General features: G+C 38.0%; 2 protein-coding genes and 1 long non-coding RNA gene across 12 annotated transcripts in view; 1 reads left to right on the top strand and 2 right to left on the bottom strand.

The window, feature by feature from the left end:
* LOC139975713 (uncharacterized) overlaps positions 1-16560 on the top strand; it is a 205863-nt gene extending 189303 nt beyond the window's left edge. For 4 of the 5 annotated variants that reach the window (XM_071983811.1, XM_071983815.1, XM_071983814.1 and 1 more), the window contains 11 exons: positions 504-633; positions 2422-2577; positions 4368-4526; positions 5088-5169; positions 5826-6010; positions 7855-7952; positions 9061-9183; positions 10676-10775; positions 11918-12020; positions 13215-13300; positions 13521-16560. In XM_071983811.1, the coding sequence (XP_071839912.1) occupies positions 504-633; positions 2422-2577; positions 4368-4526; positions 5088-5169; positions 5826-6010; positions 7855-7952; positions 9061-9183; positions 10676-10775; positions 11918-12020; positions 13215-13300; positions 13521-13682 (1384 nt within the window). In that variant the 3' untranslated portion in view covers positions 13683-16560. The remainder of the gene's footprint in view (positions 1-503; positions 634-2421; positions 2578-4367; positions 4527-5087; positions 5170-5825; positions 6011-7854; positions 7953-9060; positions 9184-10675; positions 10776-11917; positions 12021-13214; positions 13301-13520) is intronic. The other variant, XM_071983812.1, reaches the window with a different exon arrangement.
* LOC139975729 (uncharacterized) lies at positions 5843-13262 on the bottom strand. 6 transcript variants are annotated; one of them, XR_011795865.1, is made up of 8 exons: positions 13133-13262; positions 12164-12571; positions 11800-12036; positions 11516-11597; positions 10268-10565; positions 9896-10007; positions 9033-9191; positions 5843-5981 (listed from the first exon to the last, which is right to left on the bottom strand). It is a non-coding gene; the product is annotated as an uncharacterized lncRNA (long non-coding RNA). The 6 variants fall into 6 exon arrangements; XR_011795864.1 differs by having other exon boundaries at positions 10322-10565; positions 13133-13255; XR_011795866.1 differs by having other exon boundaries at positions 10482-10565; positions 13133-13253.
* The window catches only part of LOC139975728 (signal recognition particle receptor subunit beta-like), a 35280-nt gene continuing 33453 nt past the window's right edge, over positions 16561-18387 (bottom strand). The window contains exon 5 of the mRNA XM_071983841.1: positions 16561-18133. Coding sequence (XP_071839942.1) covers positions 17917-18133 — 217 coding nt within the window. The 3' untranslated portion in view covers positions 16561-17916. The remainder of the gene's footprint in view (positions 18134-18387) is intronic.

Consider the following 18387-nt stretch of genomic DNA (forward strand, 5'->3'; position numbering starts at 1 on the left):
TTTTGAAAAAGAAACGAGAAAGGAAGAAATAGTCATTGAAATTTGTTGCATCCTGAACAACCCTGTAGAGGAACCTATCCCCCCCCCCCCGTCCCTCCAACACACATGCACCCACAATATAAATGACAGTTACCCCCTGTATAGATTAAATGGTTCCACTCTTTTTCAACCCTGTTGAGGAACCTGTCCCCCCCCATCCCCCCAGCACACATGTACCCACGATATAAATGACAGTTACCCCCTGCGTAGATTAAATGGTTCCACACTTTTTCATCTGAACTGTTCGAATGCTTTGTAGGACTGTTTAAATTAGATCTGTCAGGCATCATATGGAACGTATGATTTTATAAGTGTTTTTTGAAGTTGTGGACAAAAACAAGTGAGTCAATAAGTATGTAAAACATGTGCATAATAAGTTGATGTAGTAAAATGTTGGACATTAATTAGGTTTTCTATACACACATGGACGTGCCTTACCCTGCATGCGTTCTGTAACTTTGCAGCTTCCGAGGTGGGTTGGATGTTAACCACGGCCAGACGGGAACGCATTCCATATACAGTCGACACCGAGGCGCCCAGATTATGTTCCACGTGTCCACGATGCTTCCATACACAGAAGGTGATATACAGCAGGTATGTATATGACTGACTGTAGGCAGCCAGCCTATACTGTACAGCACACATTACAAATATGGTAACAAAATTACCACAAATATGGCAGCCTTAAAGGGTGTGAAGACTCCCGCAAAAAGAAACATCTTATGCCGGTTCTCTGACCTAGTTTCGAATGAGGTGTAACAGAAGTGTTAAACACCACCATCAATCCCAGAAAATACACACACAGCTTGCTACCATTGGTAATAAGACACTAGTGTACAATCAGTACATACAGCTGCTGCAGTCAATACCTACAGCACAATGTACAAACGAAACAGGGATGGACATCTCAGGTCCAGCTAAAGATAAAAAGACAAAAAGTCACTTACAAGCAACAAAAAGTTAACTTTTTCAGGGCGCGGCATGCGGTTTGGGGCGAGTCTTCAATGCCTTTAAGTTAGTCAAGCCCACCACCAGCAAACTCTGTGCAACTGTGCAGCTGTGATCGTAACTCATCCTTGTCGTGACTTAAGTTTGTAAAAATGCATTGATTAAAATCACTTGAAAAGAATACTTGATTTGAGTTTTCTGTGCATTCTTTTATGTTAGTGTGAGTAATAAATGGCAGGGTATAGGGAATTATCGCAACTGGCTCATGTGAGCCACGCTGGGTGGCTGACAGTCTCTGCAACCGGACTGGGTCAATACAGAGAACTTTATCAGAATAGTCTGTAATGATTACGTTAGTATCAGGATTTGAACATCCGTGAGAATGTCACCATATATCACAGTAGTGCATGAGACACCATGTAATAATCTCTTAGTACTTCCCTCATGTATGACTGAATTACATATCTCCGGGTGAACTAAATACGTACTTCGTGTCAAGTCCATATCTCGTTTCTGCGACGAGAGACTGTTTATGTACTTAACACACATCTAGTTGAATTTCGGCTGACAACCGTTCGTTACTTCTCCATTGCAAACTTTGATCTGATTAGGCACATTTCTCTTTATATCAGCTCTCTTCCTCCTTTGGCTACTTCAGTTTTATTTTCTCCCATTTCCCCCAGAGTGCACTGCGTGGGTGTCAAAGCGTAAAACTCCATTATCCGCCCGCATGCGCTCGAGCACCCCGGCCATGCATGTCATTCGTACATGAGAGCTGCGATACTGCGACGATGATTTCTAAAAGTAGCCATCGTCTAATGTCGTCGGCAGCTGGCTTCTTCTTTCAGTTTCTTTTCTTTCATTATTTATTGTCATTATTATTATTATCTTTGAACACCCGAGTGATATTTTTGGAATTTTGTCAGGTTCGGTCGGTGTCATTACATTCTTTGGCATCAGCTCATGGCTTGGTGGCGTTATAATGTCGTCTCAAGGATAATATATTCACTGTGATATTAGATACATAGCTAGAATCTCAGCGAGCTGGATTGAAAGACAGAATCTAAGCTAACTGATCTTGAACAAGATTGTATTTACATATCAAAGTGTTTTATATTACAAAGTCTTAAAGATATCAAAGAGTGTATTGCAAAGTCTTAAAGATATCAAAGAGTGTATTGCAAAGTCTTAAAGATATCAAAGTGTGTATTACAAAGTCTCAAAGTATTACAAGGTCTCAAAGACAAAGTCTCAAAGCTCATGGGAGTGGTGGGGGGTGGTGAGACTATGGGCGTGGTTAGGGCTAAGCCATAAAAGAGGGGCAAGGTTTCACTATTGGGGTTGGAGGGGGGGAGAAATCAGTTTTTTTATTTTTATATAGTGTTTTGGGCATTTATTTTTCTTTGAAAATTAATCTTTTCTCTTGATTTACAGCTTCAGAGAAAGAGACATATTGGCAATGACATCGTGGCAATAGTGTTCCAGGAGGAGAGCACACCATTTATTCCAGACACAATAGCATCAAATTTCCTCCATTGCTATATTGTGGTACAGGTTATTGAACCCAACACAGAAAACACAAGATACAAGGTAAGAGCAGCATCTGGCCCTCCCGCCTCTGAGAGGAGAGGGAGGAGGGGGGGGCAGGGTAGTGATTGCCAGATCCTTCTGGAGTTTGATACGGTGAATATTTATGTCCGCTTGCTAGCCCCATCCCGAGTGCTCAATTCAGCAAGATAACAAACAAACTTCTAATCTCACCTCTTCCCCCCCCTTCCCCCTACTCATCCCCAAAATAAAATTGGAAGATATTTGAGTAACTGTAGGTTACGGAATAATTTTGACCGATGGATTTGACCTACGTACTCCAACCAAAACTTTTACGAGTCATTTATTCAACATTTGTGCCATCTTTTCATATATGTCCCTGCTGGATAGGTTAACATTTTGTTTTCAGTTGTTTTGCTGAATTTTTTTATGTCTTTTCTGTAGACAATAAATACAATCCACCATGGATCTCATATTTACTGTAATATACCGTAGGGTGAAGTCGTTGAGTACTAGCGTCTGCCAGAGACGGCTAGAGAATGGTAATTTGATAAATGGATGAAGGGCAAATCAAATTCACATCTATAAAAGTTAATATCCTCTCTGCAAATATAAAGTTTTTGACTCCTGCCAACACTTCCTTGTCTTTGAGCGATAGAATTGCAATTCATGCCGATGCCAGCCAGCCAGCCAATAAAGCATTGTATATTTTGTGGTTTTTTTAATCGAGTGTTGATAAATGTATTGCCCCTGGAATTGAAATGCTCCTTTTTTTTATTACTTGGAATGATTCCACGAAAAATGTGGAATGGTTTACAGACTTGCCTTATGTTGATTATGTTAGAAGTCACTCAAGCCCTGGTATGCCCCGCTGGAGTTACGTCTGTTCGAACTTTTAATCTTTCTACTTATTATTCATACTGAGGGGGCACTATATACTTTCATATGCATATACATGTAACTTATGTTTCTAGCTAATTATTTCTCACAGCAGGGGAAATATTTCATGTCATTAGTACATTTATGCAAACAGACCTTTAGTTTTGCTTTTCTTCCAAGCTAAAATGAATATTAATAATATGTTCATATTTGCTTCCTTGAGCCTCTCAAGTGATTTTGCCGTTTCAAAAATTGGACATATGTTGTTTTCCACATTAGTGAACTCTGCAAACAAACAGTTGATTACACGCTACTGTTGAAAGTCGTGGTAAAAATGTTGGCAGTGAATTTGGTTGGCGTAATAGTTATTTTTCCAGTTGTTGGGATTGTATTGTTTAACGGTCAGGGGAATACTCAAAAGTTAAGTTGTGTTTTAACACAATGGGACCTACACTGTACACTTTAGACAACATTTATTCATCAATATTTGGCTACAACCTCACCTACAACATCTCAAAAATTCCTGCTGGCAATTGATACTGCAATGGATATAACAGATTTGAAAGATTAGGAACACTGCATTTGATGGTATCATGTACGTAAATGTTTAAAGGAGGAATTCTTTCCCCTCTGTGCGTTCAGCTGGAATGTTATTCTTCGATGTGGAAGCCAATCTCAAGCCAGGTACCCATCGTAGGAAACAAGAGTCGAAAAGGAAAATAGCAAAAATGACTGCAAATGTAACATTACAGGATCTTCTTCTGATATATCACAATCTTTTGACTAGTATAAATCCCAGTTTCTAAAATAGAGAATGATGTATTTGTGGGCATATAAGGAAGGGGCAGGAGGGGGGGGGGGGGAGGTGACAGTCAGGGGAGGAATGGAAAATGGCTTTGCAACTTTAGCTTGACAGTACATATTATTTCATTTCTTTTTTTTTTTCTCTTCAGGTTGCTGTGACCGCAAGAGATGATGTTCCGCCGTTTGGCCCTGCCCTTCCCAGCCCGCCGATCTTTAAGAAGACTTCTGAGTTGGGTGATTTTTTGCTGACCAAATTGATCAACGCTGAGAACGCTTGCTACAAGGCTGAAAAATTTGCAAGTATACAGGTGAGGAGGGCCATTTGATATGATTGCTTTTATAAATGTCTTTAAAATTGAAGGGAATATAAAACATTTGTCTGAAAATTGCACACTGAGAAAGAAAACCAAACAGTGTTAGAATACAGTGACTTGTGGAGGAAAAGAATAACTTATGTCACAGATTAGAATAAATGAATAACACAGGTTTCAATTTAAACAAATCAGCATTTTATTATTGAGGAAAACATGTGATAAACAGACCACTAGTGGACTAGCAAAATATTTAACAAGACTTTTGCAGATATCCAATAAATTTGTGGATAGGTGAGGATTGAAACCCAATGACCTCACAATTACAAGTCCAGCATCAGAAGAAAGTTGAAATGATTTATTTTGTTATTTTTGCATTTCCTTTTTTTTTGTCTGAAGAAAAAGGTTCTTTCAGCCATAAATTTGAACAATGTTCAGATTTCAAGAAAAATTATGAGGAGTGGAGACAAAAAAATATCACAGGGAGATTGGGAAAACAAAGTATGAGGATGTTAAAACATTGACCAGTTGTTTTTTTAATTTCTTCCTCGTTTACAGAGGCGAACTAGGAGTGCTCTGTTGGATAATCTCTATGGTGACCTTCTCCTCAAAAATGAGGACCTTTATTGTGCAATAGCAGGTAAGAAATTAACCTTTCTACATCTTCCAAACATTCCCCATCCTCAAGCAAGCCATCCATCCCTTCCTCCTCTGGACCCTGTTCATCACCTCCACCAGACCACACCCCTCCTCTAGACCACCATACTTTTCCCCATCCCCATACTCCCACCCATTTCCCAGACCCCCCCCCCCCCCAGCATTTCCATCTCACTGAGAATACAACCAAATGATTTCCAAATTCTATCTTGTTCTGGCAGCAAATCTGTTAATTCTTTGTAGACATTAGCTAAGATTAAAACGTTTCTCGTAATTTGATGTTGCACATTCCTTTGATCACCAGACAGACAGTTAGATATCTATTAGTGCTGGCATTTAGTGTTTTGGCTTTTGTTACAGAAATGTCACCTCGTGCTAACTATTAATGTGCCTTCTTTTCCAGGGGCTGCTCTGTTTTGGCAAATGAGTTTCAAGTGGGTGTTTACCCCTTTTAAAATGCTTGTTTACCCCTTTTAAAATCAGGACTAATAAACAAGATCTTATAGACAGGAAAGAGACATGGGCACAAATCCATAACAAACATTGACAAATTTTCGTAGGATATTGTTTGTTTGTTTGTATTCAAAGAATCGTTGTCATGGAGAGTAAAAGATGACCTTGTTGATTTTACTTCCGCAGGGTTTGACATCCTGGCACCCTTACAGTCCTCACAGCATGGACAGATGAAACTGGATGGTAGCGGGGGTAGGACAAGCCTTCTCATGTCTTTTAAGAAAGCCTTCCGAAACAGGTCCCAGACGTTGGATAACATCAGTAAATACAACGGAGCAGACGCTGTGGAACAGAACACAGGAAATCCAACGGTAAGTTGAAAAGTTTTAACCAATGAAAATGTGTTTAGGGTTGTTGAATATGCAGTGTTGGAAGGTTTTAACCAATGAAATTGTGTTTAGGGGTGAGTGTTGAATATGCAGTGTTTGAAGGTTTTAGGAAACTTGATAAAAAACAGTGTAATTGGCAAATGCTGAGTGAGAGACAAAATTTACTGTTTGATATTTTTGGTAAAACTTAAAAATAAAATAATCTGTGTCAAGTCTCATTGGATTGGACATGAAATTAGATTAAACATATAAATATTAGGGTTTGCTACGAAAGATGGCAGACAGGTTAAATCATTTTTCATGAGTCAAAATATCTTTAACCTTGATTCTAATACCACCTGGTTGGGCAGTAATTATCAGGGATATAACTTGAGGGGGGATAAAAAGAGAGAAATTTAGTGCAAAAAGAAAGAGAAAAGAGGTTGGTTTTCCATAATTAAAGCTTGACAATCACATTTTCCTACTCAAAACCTTTCCCCAAGATGGACAAAAACTATGAACCTTGCACTTTAGTTTGGTTCATGTTCTGTTTATACCTCATTCTTTAAGCAAATTGAGCAGCTGTTTATGGTTGTTCCGAATGTGCGACGCTGCTAAATGTGGTCAAATGTTTTCTACACCTCTCTCCAATATCTGACTTCCCACCTTATAATTAATGTGTCCTCTATTCTGGCTATGTTTACAAAGGAGATTGCCCAAATTGCTTTTGTCATTTCTGGAAGTACACAGATAACTAAGATCCATCAAGCCAGAACAAAAACTAACCGCACAGACATAATTAAGTAGTTGTGTCTAGGTGTTTTTCATTTTTCTCCGGGATCACATTAGTAACAGGGAAATAGTGAAGTGGTGAACATGCCCTCAAGAAGACTTAGCCAAAAATTATTCTTTAATGTCTTCATAATTATGTTGCCTTGTTGCTATGGTGATAAGACATCTGCAATTCATCTTTGGTAGGGTGTTAGAGATATGAATAAATGACCTATTTCCTGTGAAAGTTCAATAGAGGTTCTTGTTGTAACAGTTACCACTGTTGGGGGTGGCATGTTAACTAATTTCCACGGTGGCATGATCAGATGAAATATATCAGGGAGAGAAAAGTCTTCAAATGAAACCTGAAAGATGCATATTTGTGTTACATAAATTGTGTCATATGCTGGCAAGGTTTCATTTTAAACTGTTTCTTAAAAGTTCTTAACTGAGTATATAATAGTTTGATGCAAATATGTCAACAGTATCTTACAGATTGGTACGCACATATTAGCCCAAAAAATATACTTCGCAGTCACTTAAAAAACAGATAGGGTAGTGTAGATACAACCCATTTATGTCAATGAAGGGTGTGGGGTGGGTGTCAACATCAATATCATGTCCTCAGAATTTCTGAAAGTAATACATGGTGACCTTATTCTAGTATCGCTGGCTTTACTGATACTGTCCCCTTGTGGCATAATACCCACAGTTGGGGCATATTTTGTATATGTATATTTTGTATTTGTATATTTTGTATTTGCATATTTTGCATATGTATATTTTGTATTTGTATATTTTGTATTTGCATATTTTGTATTTGTATATTTTGTATTTGTATATTTTGTATTTGCATATTTTGTATTTGTATATTTTGTATTTGTAGCATATGTAGCATAAAGAGTGGCAGAATGCTAATAGTGTTGAACCTTCATACTTGTACTTATAACAAGGAGAATTCTAAATACTTGTACTCATGCTGTTTGTACTCGTACTATATTTGTCATTAGACAGAGAAACATTGTATGTATATTTCTGGAGTCCTCATCTTGCCCGATTTATCTACCTTTCTTTAGGTCAAGGTTCAGCCACCTAAACCAGCGAGGTCTCGGAGCGCCACTGCTCATAGCTTCGGAAGCGCAGACGGCAAAGAGAAGCCAAGCAGAAGAAAGAGGTGGGATGTTGTGCTATATAGAGATTGGTCACTCTCTGCCACCTTCTAAATAACAACTAATAGAATCACAGTTCAAGGTTTATTAAGATTCCAGATTGATTAAGAAGTATTGTCACCAAACGTGAAATATTTTGAGGTCAATTAAATGGTTACTATGTTCAAACTGCAGTGGATAGAAATAGGTCAAAATTTGAGCAGCTTATGGGATACGAGACATGGTTTGCGAGGGTGAATCCAAGGAGGGGCCTTGATCCCCAGACGTTAAGAACTAACTGCAAGCAAACTTTGCTCAGACAAGGTGAAGCACAAGCAATTATAGCAATGTATTTTTATGCCCCTCTATAAGAGGACTGAGTAAATCTTGTAACAAAGTGTCCTTTTGATCACCGAGTAAATCTTGTAACAGAGTGTGCTCACTGCTTTGTTCATAGTACCTTGTGGTTCATAGTACCTTGTGGTTCATAGTACCTTGTGGTTCATAGTACCTTGTGGTTCATAGTACCTTGTGGTTCATAGTACCTTGTGGTTCATAGTACCTTGTGTTTTATAGTACCTTGTGGTTCATAGTACCTTGTGGTTCATAGTACCTTGTGGTTCATAGTACCTTGTGTTTTATAGTATCTTGAGGTTCATAGTACCTTGTGGTTCATAGTACCTTGTGGTTCATAGTACCTTGTGTTTCATAGTACCTTGTGTTTCATAGTATCCTGTCATGTCTTATGGTGTTAAATTGTTTATAGTGTTTAATTGTATATACTATTTAATTATCTATACTATTTAATTATCTATGTGTCTTATGGTTCATAGTGTCTTATGGTGTTTAATTGTTTATAATTGTCTATAGTAAATTGTCTATTGTATTTAATTATTTATGTGTTGTATGGTTCATAGTGTCTTATGGTCCATAGTGTCTTATGGTGTATAAATTGTCTATAGTAAATTGTCTATAGTGCTTACTTGTTTATAGTAAATTGTCTATTGTATTTAATTATCTGTGTCTTATGGTTCATAGTGTCTTATAGTTTGAAATGTCTGTAGAATTAAATTGTCTCTAGTATTGAATTGTTATAGTATATTTACTTTGTTTATTTTTCACTTTGTTTGTCAGGGACAGTGGGTTGAGTAGATCATCGCATTCTTCAGAGAGCATTAATGGCAGCCAGGAATCTCACAAGTCTTCCTCTAACTCTCTTAATAGTTCTCCAGATGTGAATCAAACTAGTAAATCAAGGTCAGCTTCTGGAAGACAAAGATAAATTCTATAAGTTAATATAGTGTTGAGACATGTATGGAGTTTGGAGACATGTATGGAGCTTGGAGACTTAAATGCAAATTTACATACATGTCTCATCCCTCCAGACATGTCTTCAGGCTCCATACATGTCTCCATGTATATACGTAAAAAAAAAAGGTACACGTACACGTCCCCATTTGGGGACGTGTACGTGTACCTTTTGTGTTATTCTCAGACTCTGCAGTCTGAGGACAGGGACAACCCTGAAGAGTTTAGAGGCGGGGACAATCTGAACTCTGCAGTTTGTCCCCGCCTCCAAACTCCACAAAATGGGAGTTTGGAGGCGGGGACAAACTGCCAGTTCAGTTTGTCCCCGCCTCCAAAACTCCACAAATTGGGAGTTTGGAGGCGGGGACAAACTGCAGAGTTCAGATTGTCCCCGCCTCCAAACTCCGCAAATGGGGAGTTTGGAGGCGGGGACAAACTGCAGAGTTTGCAGACGGGGTCAACCAGAAATTTGCAAGTTGACCCCATCTCCAAACTTGGCAGATTAGGAGTTTGGAGATGGAGAAAAACTGCGGAGTTTGGACACGAGGACAACCTGAAAGGTTGTTCCCGTCTCCAAACTCCACAGATTGTCCCCATCTCCAAACTCCTAAGTTTGTCCCCTACTCAAAGCTCACCGGGTTGTCCCCGTGTACAAACTCACCGGGTTGCTTCCGTCTCTTCTGGGTGGTCTCCATCTCCCCCAGGGTTGATCTCACCTCCACAGAGTCTTCTCCGTCCCCAGGGCTGTAATGTCTGTGATGGCCAAGAAACACCTGTTGAGAAAAGTAACAAAAATAACATCTGAAAGTCATGGTAATAAATGTGCCCCTAGGCCACTCCACGTTAAACCATGCTCCTAAACACCATCGTCCAAGACACCAAGGTGAATATGCAAGACTAGTTTACAATCTAGGCTAGTTGCGATCTGTATCATTCTGCTATCTTCCGGACTTAACTCACGGATAGAAACAGTTGAAAGATTCGCTCCCGGGGTACCCTGTTTGCAAATATCATTCGGTCCAAGGTTCATTACCATTAAACATAAAAACAGACGAATAGCAAAGAAGCCTATTGTTACTCCTGAAACCTGTTGCTAATGTCTGCAGGGTCGTCCCCTTCTCCAAAGTCGGGTGGGTCGTCCCCAGCTCCAAACTAAACCTCCGATCCTGTTCTCCACCCTTCCTAGGGTTACGAGTCTCATACTATTTGTAAAGCAAACGTGAATCCTCAAACGTGAATCCTCTCACCAGAGTCGTAATGAGACGCTTCATGCTAGGGGGATTTTCCTCGTCTAGTTGGTGGAGTCACCAACTTGCGTCACTGCATCATTTCTGTGATGGAAAAAGAGGATAATATAAACAAATAAAATAATAAAATAAACACCTGTTGAGTCAAGTTGCAAGATTGCGTCTGACAGTTTGTTTTTGTATTGTATTTTCAGCTTACATGGCCCAAAACTATCCCCTAGTAATTCTCTGGACAGCTTTAATAGCGAAGAGGACCATGGTCCCAATGAGCGCGAGGATTCAGACACTGGAGTGGTAAGTATCTTAATATTTGTGACCAGTTCTTTGACAAAATTTATCACCTGTGCAGGGTAATAAAATTCCATGAGTAAGATGGTGCCCCTAAACCACTCTGCATTAAACCATGCTAAACGTTAAACTTCACATTAAACCTCACTACCATCGTTACAACACAGTTACACCAATGTGAATATGCAAGACTCTAGTTAACAATGTGGGTTGCTATGTGATCTGCAATCTTCCGGACTTACCTCATGGATATATATTTGTCGAGAGTTATGATAGGAACAGTTCAAAGTTTTGGGTACCGTGTTTGCTAATTTCATTCTTTTTCGGGTACCTGTTTATCATTACCATTGAACAATTAACCAAAATATACACATACGCCTAATGTTACTACGTATAGGCTATGCAGTTCATATAGTGTAGGCTATGTATAGGCTATGCAGTACTTCAGCTATGTATATAGTATATGGCCGTATATTTACATACACTGCTAATATCCTATAAAATTGCCTTTTCAAAATCAACACATGCGTTGGTCTTCCGCCCCTGTTTTATTAGTGAAATAAAAAGTTTTGTAACCTGCAAGTGTACATCTCTATGGCCTTTCAAGCCTAACAGTGCAATGCAAAGATTTCCTAGAAGCATTTGTTGGGGAGTATGTTTGCATAAAATGGCTATAAATATATAAGCAATGGGAGATCATTTACAGTATATTTGGCAAACCAAAAGTTTTGTAAAAGATACGTCACCACAATATCATCGGCCTATCCAACCCATTCTTTCATTGCTGTGTGCTGTAAGGCTAGCGCTCCTACAGGAGGCCCTGGCTATCTGTAGAGAATAATTGGAAATTTGTAAATCCAACAAATTTTACACATATCAAAGAAGAAGAAGGGAATATCGCCAAATGATGAAATTACCAAAGAATACACATGAATCTTTTCCTCTCTTACCTTTCATTACAATTAAAAATGTCTCCACTGAAATTTGAAAAATGGAGAACGATGTAAGTAATTTTGACAAAGTAACGTACCTGGTACTAACGGCTTCGACTGGGTTAGTAACTGCTCTGTCGGTCCCCCAGGGGTTTCCGGTACTCCTTTCCATCACTTTAAGAGAGTAATACATTCTTCTGCCTTCTTCAATCATAGGGGAGTCTGTCTTCTTCTGGATGCATTCCTAGCGGTAAACCAAGCCCGTTGACTCCCTGTCTCTGCCAAGAGGGAAAGTGTTCTGTCGCCCTTGAAATGGAAAGTAAGTCCACCTTTATCTAAATTAAGAGAGAGAGAGAGAGGGTAGAAGTAAATTATAAAAGTTTTACTAAGAGACAACTACATCCAGTTAGTAATACCTTGAACTGGAGAGTCTTTACTTTGACAATGTTTGACAAGTTTTACCCGTGCTGTGCCCGAGTGGATAAAGGCGGTGGCATTTGAAGCAATCGGGAGGTTCCGGGTTCGATACTCGGCCGGGTCATAGTAAGGCGGGTTTTTCATCCAAGAGCAATCTACTGTTTTCCCATCTGAAACGGCTTTCTAAAATTGAAAAGATTCCAAACTTGAGTTAAATGTTGAATTGGAAGAGAGAGAGGGCAGAAGTAAATTATAAAAGTTTTACCAAGAGACAACTACATCCAGTTAGTAATACCTTGAACTGGAGAGTCTCTACCGGTGCTGTGGCTGAGTGAATAAAGGCGATGGCATTTGACGCAATCGGGAGGTTCCGGGTTCGATACTCGGCCGGGTCATAGTAATGTGGGTTTTCCTCCAAGAGCAATCTACCGTTTTCCCATCTGATATGACTTTCTAAAATTGAAAAGATTTCAAAATTTGAGTATGAAATTGGAAGCCACCCCAACATGTAAGTTGTAATCCATAAGCCCTTGCGGGTTTCTCTCACTTTTGTGGCCGCTTAAACGTCGTAAAAATAACTGATGAATATAATTATTATTATAATTTCATTTAAAGAAAAAGAAGTTTTTACCGATTTTGAGAAATTGATAAAAAGTGTAAGTTTTAAAGTAGGCTTGGCTTAGAAAGGCATTGCAGCACAATTTCCTGCACGCAGAAGACTGACACTCAATTGAAAATGGTCAGTTCAATTCAAATTGATAAAAATGTGTTCTACAGAAGAAAAATCAAACAAACATCTCGGGTCAAGAGAGGTCGAAACATGACATTGTATTAAATGCTGGGATATTTAGTCTGACCCGACCCGGATCACCCCATTCCGGACAATTTCTTCCACGGGGTACAGTTATGTTTAAATATCTTGTGTCTGAACAGACAAAGAGGTTAGGAACTCTTGCTACCGACAGTACAAGTTGCAGTGTGATAACAACGTAAATAAAGTAAATTTAACGTTACCGATTGCCACGATGATAATTGTTCCATCAATCTATCTAGTCCATTCCTTTATTGTGGGGTTTTTTTTCTTTCCATTTTGCAGCAAACTTTTCTCAACAAATGGAACTGATGAAAGTAGAACTCATCAAACTGAAAACAGAAAAAGTGGATCTGATAAGACAAAACGTGGTAAGTTTCATATAACGTTTACAACAAAAGCTTACGAAATGGTGATTATACAACAAATTAGGTTGTGGCAGTGTACCATGTTATGTATATAGATGGTCATTTCACTGGTAGGATCACACAACAATTTCTTCCTGATACATCCGGACTTGGCCAAACTTTGAACTGGGGATTATAATATGACGAGCTACTCTTACCCATGGTATCTCTCTTTACTTTCCAGGCTTGGCAACAAGACATCAAGAAAATGCGAGAGAAAGAGCTGAGGCACATGGCGGAAATTTCCGCAGCAAACAAAGCTTTGATGACAATGAAACACAGGCACTCCAGGTCAATGGAAGACCCCACCCACCAGAAAAGTCCACATCACAATAAAGATTGCTGAAGGTGTGCGGGGGGAGGTGGGAAGGCGGTCCAGGTCACCGGATGACCCCTCCTACCAAAGCAGTCCACATTCACAAGTCTGCCGAAGGGCTGTGATTATTTCACTGGACTCAGACGAACGAACGGCTTACAATAGAAACCTGTAGAGCTTTCTGTTAACAGTAACACTAAAAGAAATAGACGTTATTAACCTCACTTTATATAAGAAGAGAGAATAAATCGATAGCCCATATATCTACTGATAACAAAAAAAATCCACTCTCTATAGTTTTCTAATGAAAGTCAAATGGTTTTATTTCTATCAAAGAATAAGATTTACTGGTGGCATAGATTTTGGTGGTTGCCATGGCAATTGGTAAGTAAATTTAGGCACAAATGGTGGTTAGCATACATTTTCTTTACAAGGGTATATATAAGCAGCTTGCAATACACGCATATTTATTTCCACTTCATTTGTAAGATTCTCACGTTTTCTTTTTTTCCACGAACATATTGTAGCATCCACGGTGCTCTTTTCTTACATCAGTGCTTCAGTTTTATTTGTTTTTAACATCTTATAATTTTTGTACAATTTTTAAGTTCTTATTTATTTTGTTCATTCTTACACGTGGATAAGAATGATCACAATTAAAAATATTTAGTAAGCTGTATTCACACATTTCCGAGTAGTATTCTTAGTCGTATAGTTCGGGCAATATAAACATTTCTAGGTTCCGTGCCTCACAACTGGTAGTAGTTTTTTGGCTTTCCGATCTGTGTGAGATATCTTCTCATGTTATATTAAAGCATTGTGGAATTTGAAATGTTGAGAAATGTTAGTTGTGCAGTCCCTTAAGATATTCGTCAGTGGTGCAATAAAACACAAACAGGTTGAAGATGACAAAATCACGGCTATTTACATGTGTTGCCATTTGCTGTTAACTTTAAGTGTCCAACCTTTGCCAAAAGCTGTACAAAAGTACACACTATTTTATGTACACAGCTGCATTGATGTAAACAGTTTTGTACATACCTGGAAACTGCACTCGGAGCTGCATAGTACGGATTCCATGTATAATTCAATTTTTCAGCAGAAGGGAAGGACAGAGGGGGAGGGGGGGATCAGAGTAGCTCAACATAAGCTGCAATTACCTTAGAGGGGGGGTCAATTATGTCTGAAATCACACTTTCCACAAACATTTCTACATAGTTTTCTGTTGTCATCACAAGTACGTAATTTCCAAGATTTATTTGCCTCTCTCAAGTCACATGTAATTAATATTTATCCATTAGTTTCTCCAGGTAATTTATTTTTGTTTTGGTAGCTTCCGTCATGTACATATGTAATAATAAAAAAATGATGAAAAAGTGTCGTAAAAAATGACCTGTTAAATACCAACGTGAAGACAAAAATGTTATTATTGTACACTTGAAAGAGTAGGTTTAAAAAGATATAAAACACAGAGGCGTGTTTAAAAATGTGTAAATATGTTAAAACGTTAGTGCAATGAAGTTAGTCACTGGAGTGAATGATGATGGATGTGAATTTAGTTGGGTAATCTTTGAACCAAAGCCTACAGGTAGTTGTAGCATATTAATAAAAAGGTCACTTTTGTAGACAGAAAAGTATTAAACATTGGATATTTTTAAAAGGATATTTTCAAAATCAAAATTTTGTCATTCCCTAGATACCTTCCTTCCTTCCTTTCATGACATTGTTGCTGAACTTTTCCCATTTAATTATCGAATCATGGAATGATTATCCTAAAGTAAAATAACCTCTTGCAAATGTAAAAACTTATCACATTGCTCATGATACAGGTACTGTTAGTATGGGACATGTCATAAAGCTTAAAACTTGGCAGTGTACTCACTCTACCAGTCTTGGTCATGAACATTTTCACCTAGTGGTTAAGAATAAAGGATTGGAAGGATATCGTTAAGTTCTTACTCGTCATTGAAGGTTGAGGAAAGAGGGTAATTAAAGTGTTTTTGTAGATTTAACATTTTTCTTCTGCTTGACAAGAGGTGGTATCAAAGAGAGAGAGAGAAAAAATGTGTAGAGGTTTGAGAAGTTTTTTATCTTCTAGGAAGTGAAATTGAAAAACATTACACCTGAACCAAAAAGCAATTTCATGAAATATCTCTTCGGCCTAGCCTTAACAACAAAGATTAAAAAAATTATGAAAATACCATGTTATATTAATTGCAATAAGAAGGCTGTAACGATACATAGTACAAGATGAAATGGTATTATGGATTAGATAAGGGAGCCATAGTAACCTATTGCAAGATGTGTAGATTCATAAAAGTGAGTTATTTCTGCATCTTTGCAGTTCTTAGTCTTTTGGATATTATTAAAGATGGTAGGATTCCAACCCATCATGGAAACCAAACACCTGCATTAGACATACCATCTGCTATCTAAGTGCCATCAATCCACCATGGCCATTCTTGTCCTAACATGTTGTACTGATTATACTAGAGGATGGAGCTATTCTGTCTCTAGATATTCACCCTTTCTCTCATAGATACTCTTAAAATTGGCAGCATTATTTATTTATGTTGGATCACGTTCTTGTTCTAGCCATGGTATGGTTAAGGGTGTAACAACTGTACAGAAAATGATATTTATAATTTGTTAGTAAGCACTGACATGGTAACACATAAGAGAAAGGTCAAACCAGTGTTTAACATGTGTTATGTACCCTAGCCTAACCATCACTTGTACATGTACCCATGTATGGAAGGATGATGGATAGGATGTTAGGCTATTGTTGCCTTGAATAGCAGAAGCATCATCTTGTAGAGAAGGATATCATTTGTAAATATTCATCTATTGTGTGTGTGTAATAAAACACAGGCAGAGATACAAAATAAATTTTATCATTCAACATTGATCAGTTTGCTTTCATATTTTATTCGTATTGTTTTTTAATGTCAACAAGTTGTAATGCATTTTAGATTAATGCAGGACACATCCTTGCATTTTGAAAAAGAAAACTTTAGTGGAACTGGGACTTCAAAACTTTTAAACACATTACATAAATCTTCATACATAATATTTTTTTGGTATACATTCTTACATTTTCTGTGTGACAGAGTATTCCCAGTGAAGGAAAAAAACACATTTAGCCCATTGAGAAGCAATCTTCTTTCATGGTCTTATCTATTTTCTGAAACTGGAATCTAGGTATCGTCCCTACCAGATCGTTTTTTTGAGGCACAGCGAACTTCATTTTGTAACCAATACAGACTGAAAACGTTGATTTGAAAATGAGCAGTCGATTATCAAATCGCTGCCGCATCCACTTAATATTTTCTTTTTCTCCCCTCTCTCCCATTTTGGTTAAATAACAACTAAACGACCACACAGCAACGGAAAATTCACATATTAGACAAAAACTTACCTCGAACTGTAACATATTTTATCTTCATTTCAAATAGTAGTGTTGAGTAATATAACCTGGCTAAACATGAAAGAAACAAAATCCTGTTACAGCATTGAAAATCTAACGAATCAAAGATCAAACGTAATGTTTCTGCGATGAACAAAAAGTGTCTATAAATTTTGTGTTGATGAAAGGAGCAAAAAAATCCTTTGGAATGTGTTACTCCTGAACAACAACAAGAAACCATCCTAACCATCCTCAGAGTCCTGACTTGAGATATGATCAAAGCAAAATTTTGAGGAAAAGAAAATTTCACGGATAAATTTGGTAGCATACATACTAAGGTGTTTCTTCACTGAGTATAATCCTATCACATAGCAAAGTTTGCATGAAACACTGTGATTGCTTGAAAGTTTTGAGAGCAGAAATTCGGATGAAAATTGCTATTCTAGCACCAATGTTGGGCAGGCAGATTTTCTTCAGAGCCATGTGATGATTCCTGTATGACAGTAGAAACCATCTTAAGAACATAGCATATCAGTAATCTTTAGCATTTATAGAACTACTGTCAAAATGTTGCCCCAGGGTATGAAATAATAAGCAGCACAGCAACGTGTACTAAACATGTCATTAAGTGTTTAATACAAAGTCTGTAGTGTTTTCTATTATTTCAAGGCAACTGTTCGTATGCACGTTTTAAGTCCACTCCAAGCTTTCGTGCAAGGACTGGTACTTTCTCCAAATCTCTGACATTATTTTGCCGACGATGCCGTAAGCTAAAAACCAGGGAATGTGCCGCATATCAATATTACAGAGTTATCTTTCCATTTGAGATATTTATTTATCCGTAAAATGGACCACAGTTTACTTGGCAACCTTCTTGATCCATTCTTCAATACTTTCCACATCTGTTACTTTCTCATCCGAGCCCTTGCAGATACATTCTGTAAATTCTACCTTCATCGGTGACAACTGAGAAAATTCAAAGTTCTTTCCCTCTTTGCCGAGGAAATATTCCTTGGTCTGCCCGCTAGTGTCCGTTGAGTCTAGAGTGGCAGCCCTCGTTACGCGTAATGTATTTCTACGGAAAAAACAAGAGAACAAGAAAACAAATTTGATTGCCTTTCTTCTGAGGTTAAAGGGAACTTATTATTATGACCAAAGTGACTTGCTGGGGATTTTACTTGCAGTTCAGCAGTCTTTTGCCGAAACTTTAACACGGTTAAACTACTGTAGCTTTCAAACTACCAAACCAACGGAGTTTAATCAGCACACAAAAAAATCAATAAACGTGATAAGAGCCTTTTATAATACTACAGTAAATTTCACACTTTC

Source organism: Apostichopus japonicus, chromosome 11, assembly GCF_037975245.1.
Source record: "Apostichopus japonicus isolate 1M-3 chromosome 11, ASM3797524v1, whole genome shotgun sequence".
Taxonomy (NCBI): domain Eukaryota; kingdom Metazoa; phylum Echinodermata; class Holothuroidea; order Aspidochirotida; family Stichopodidae; genus Apostichopus; species Apostichopus japonicus.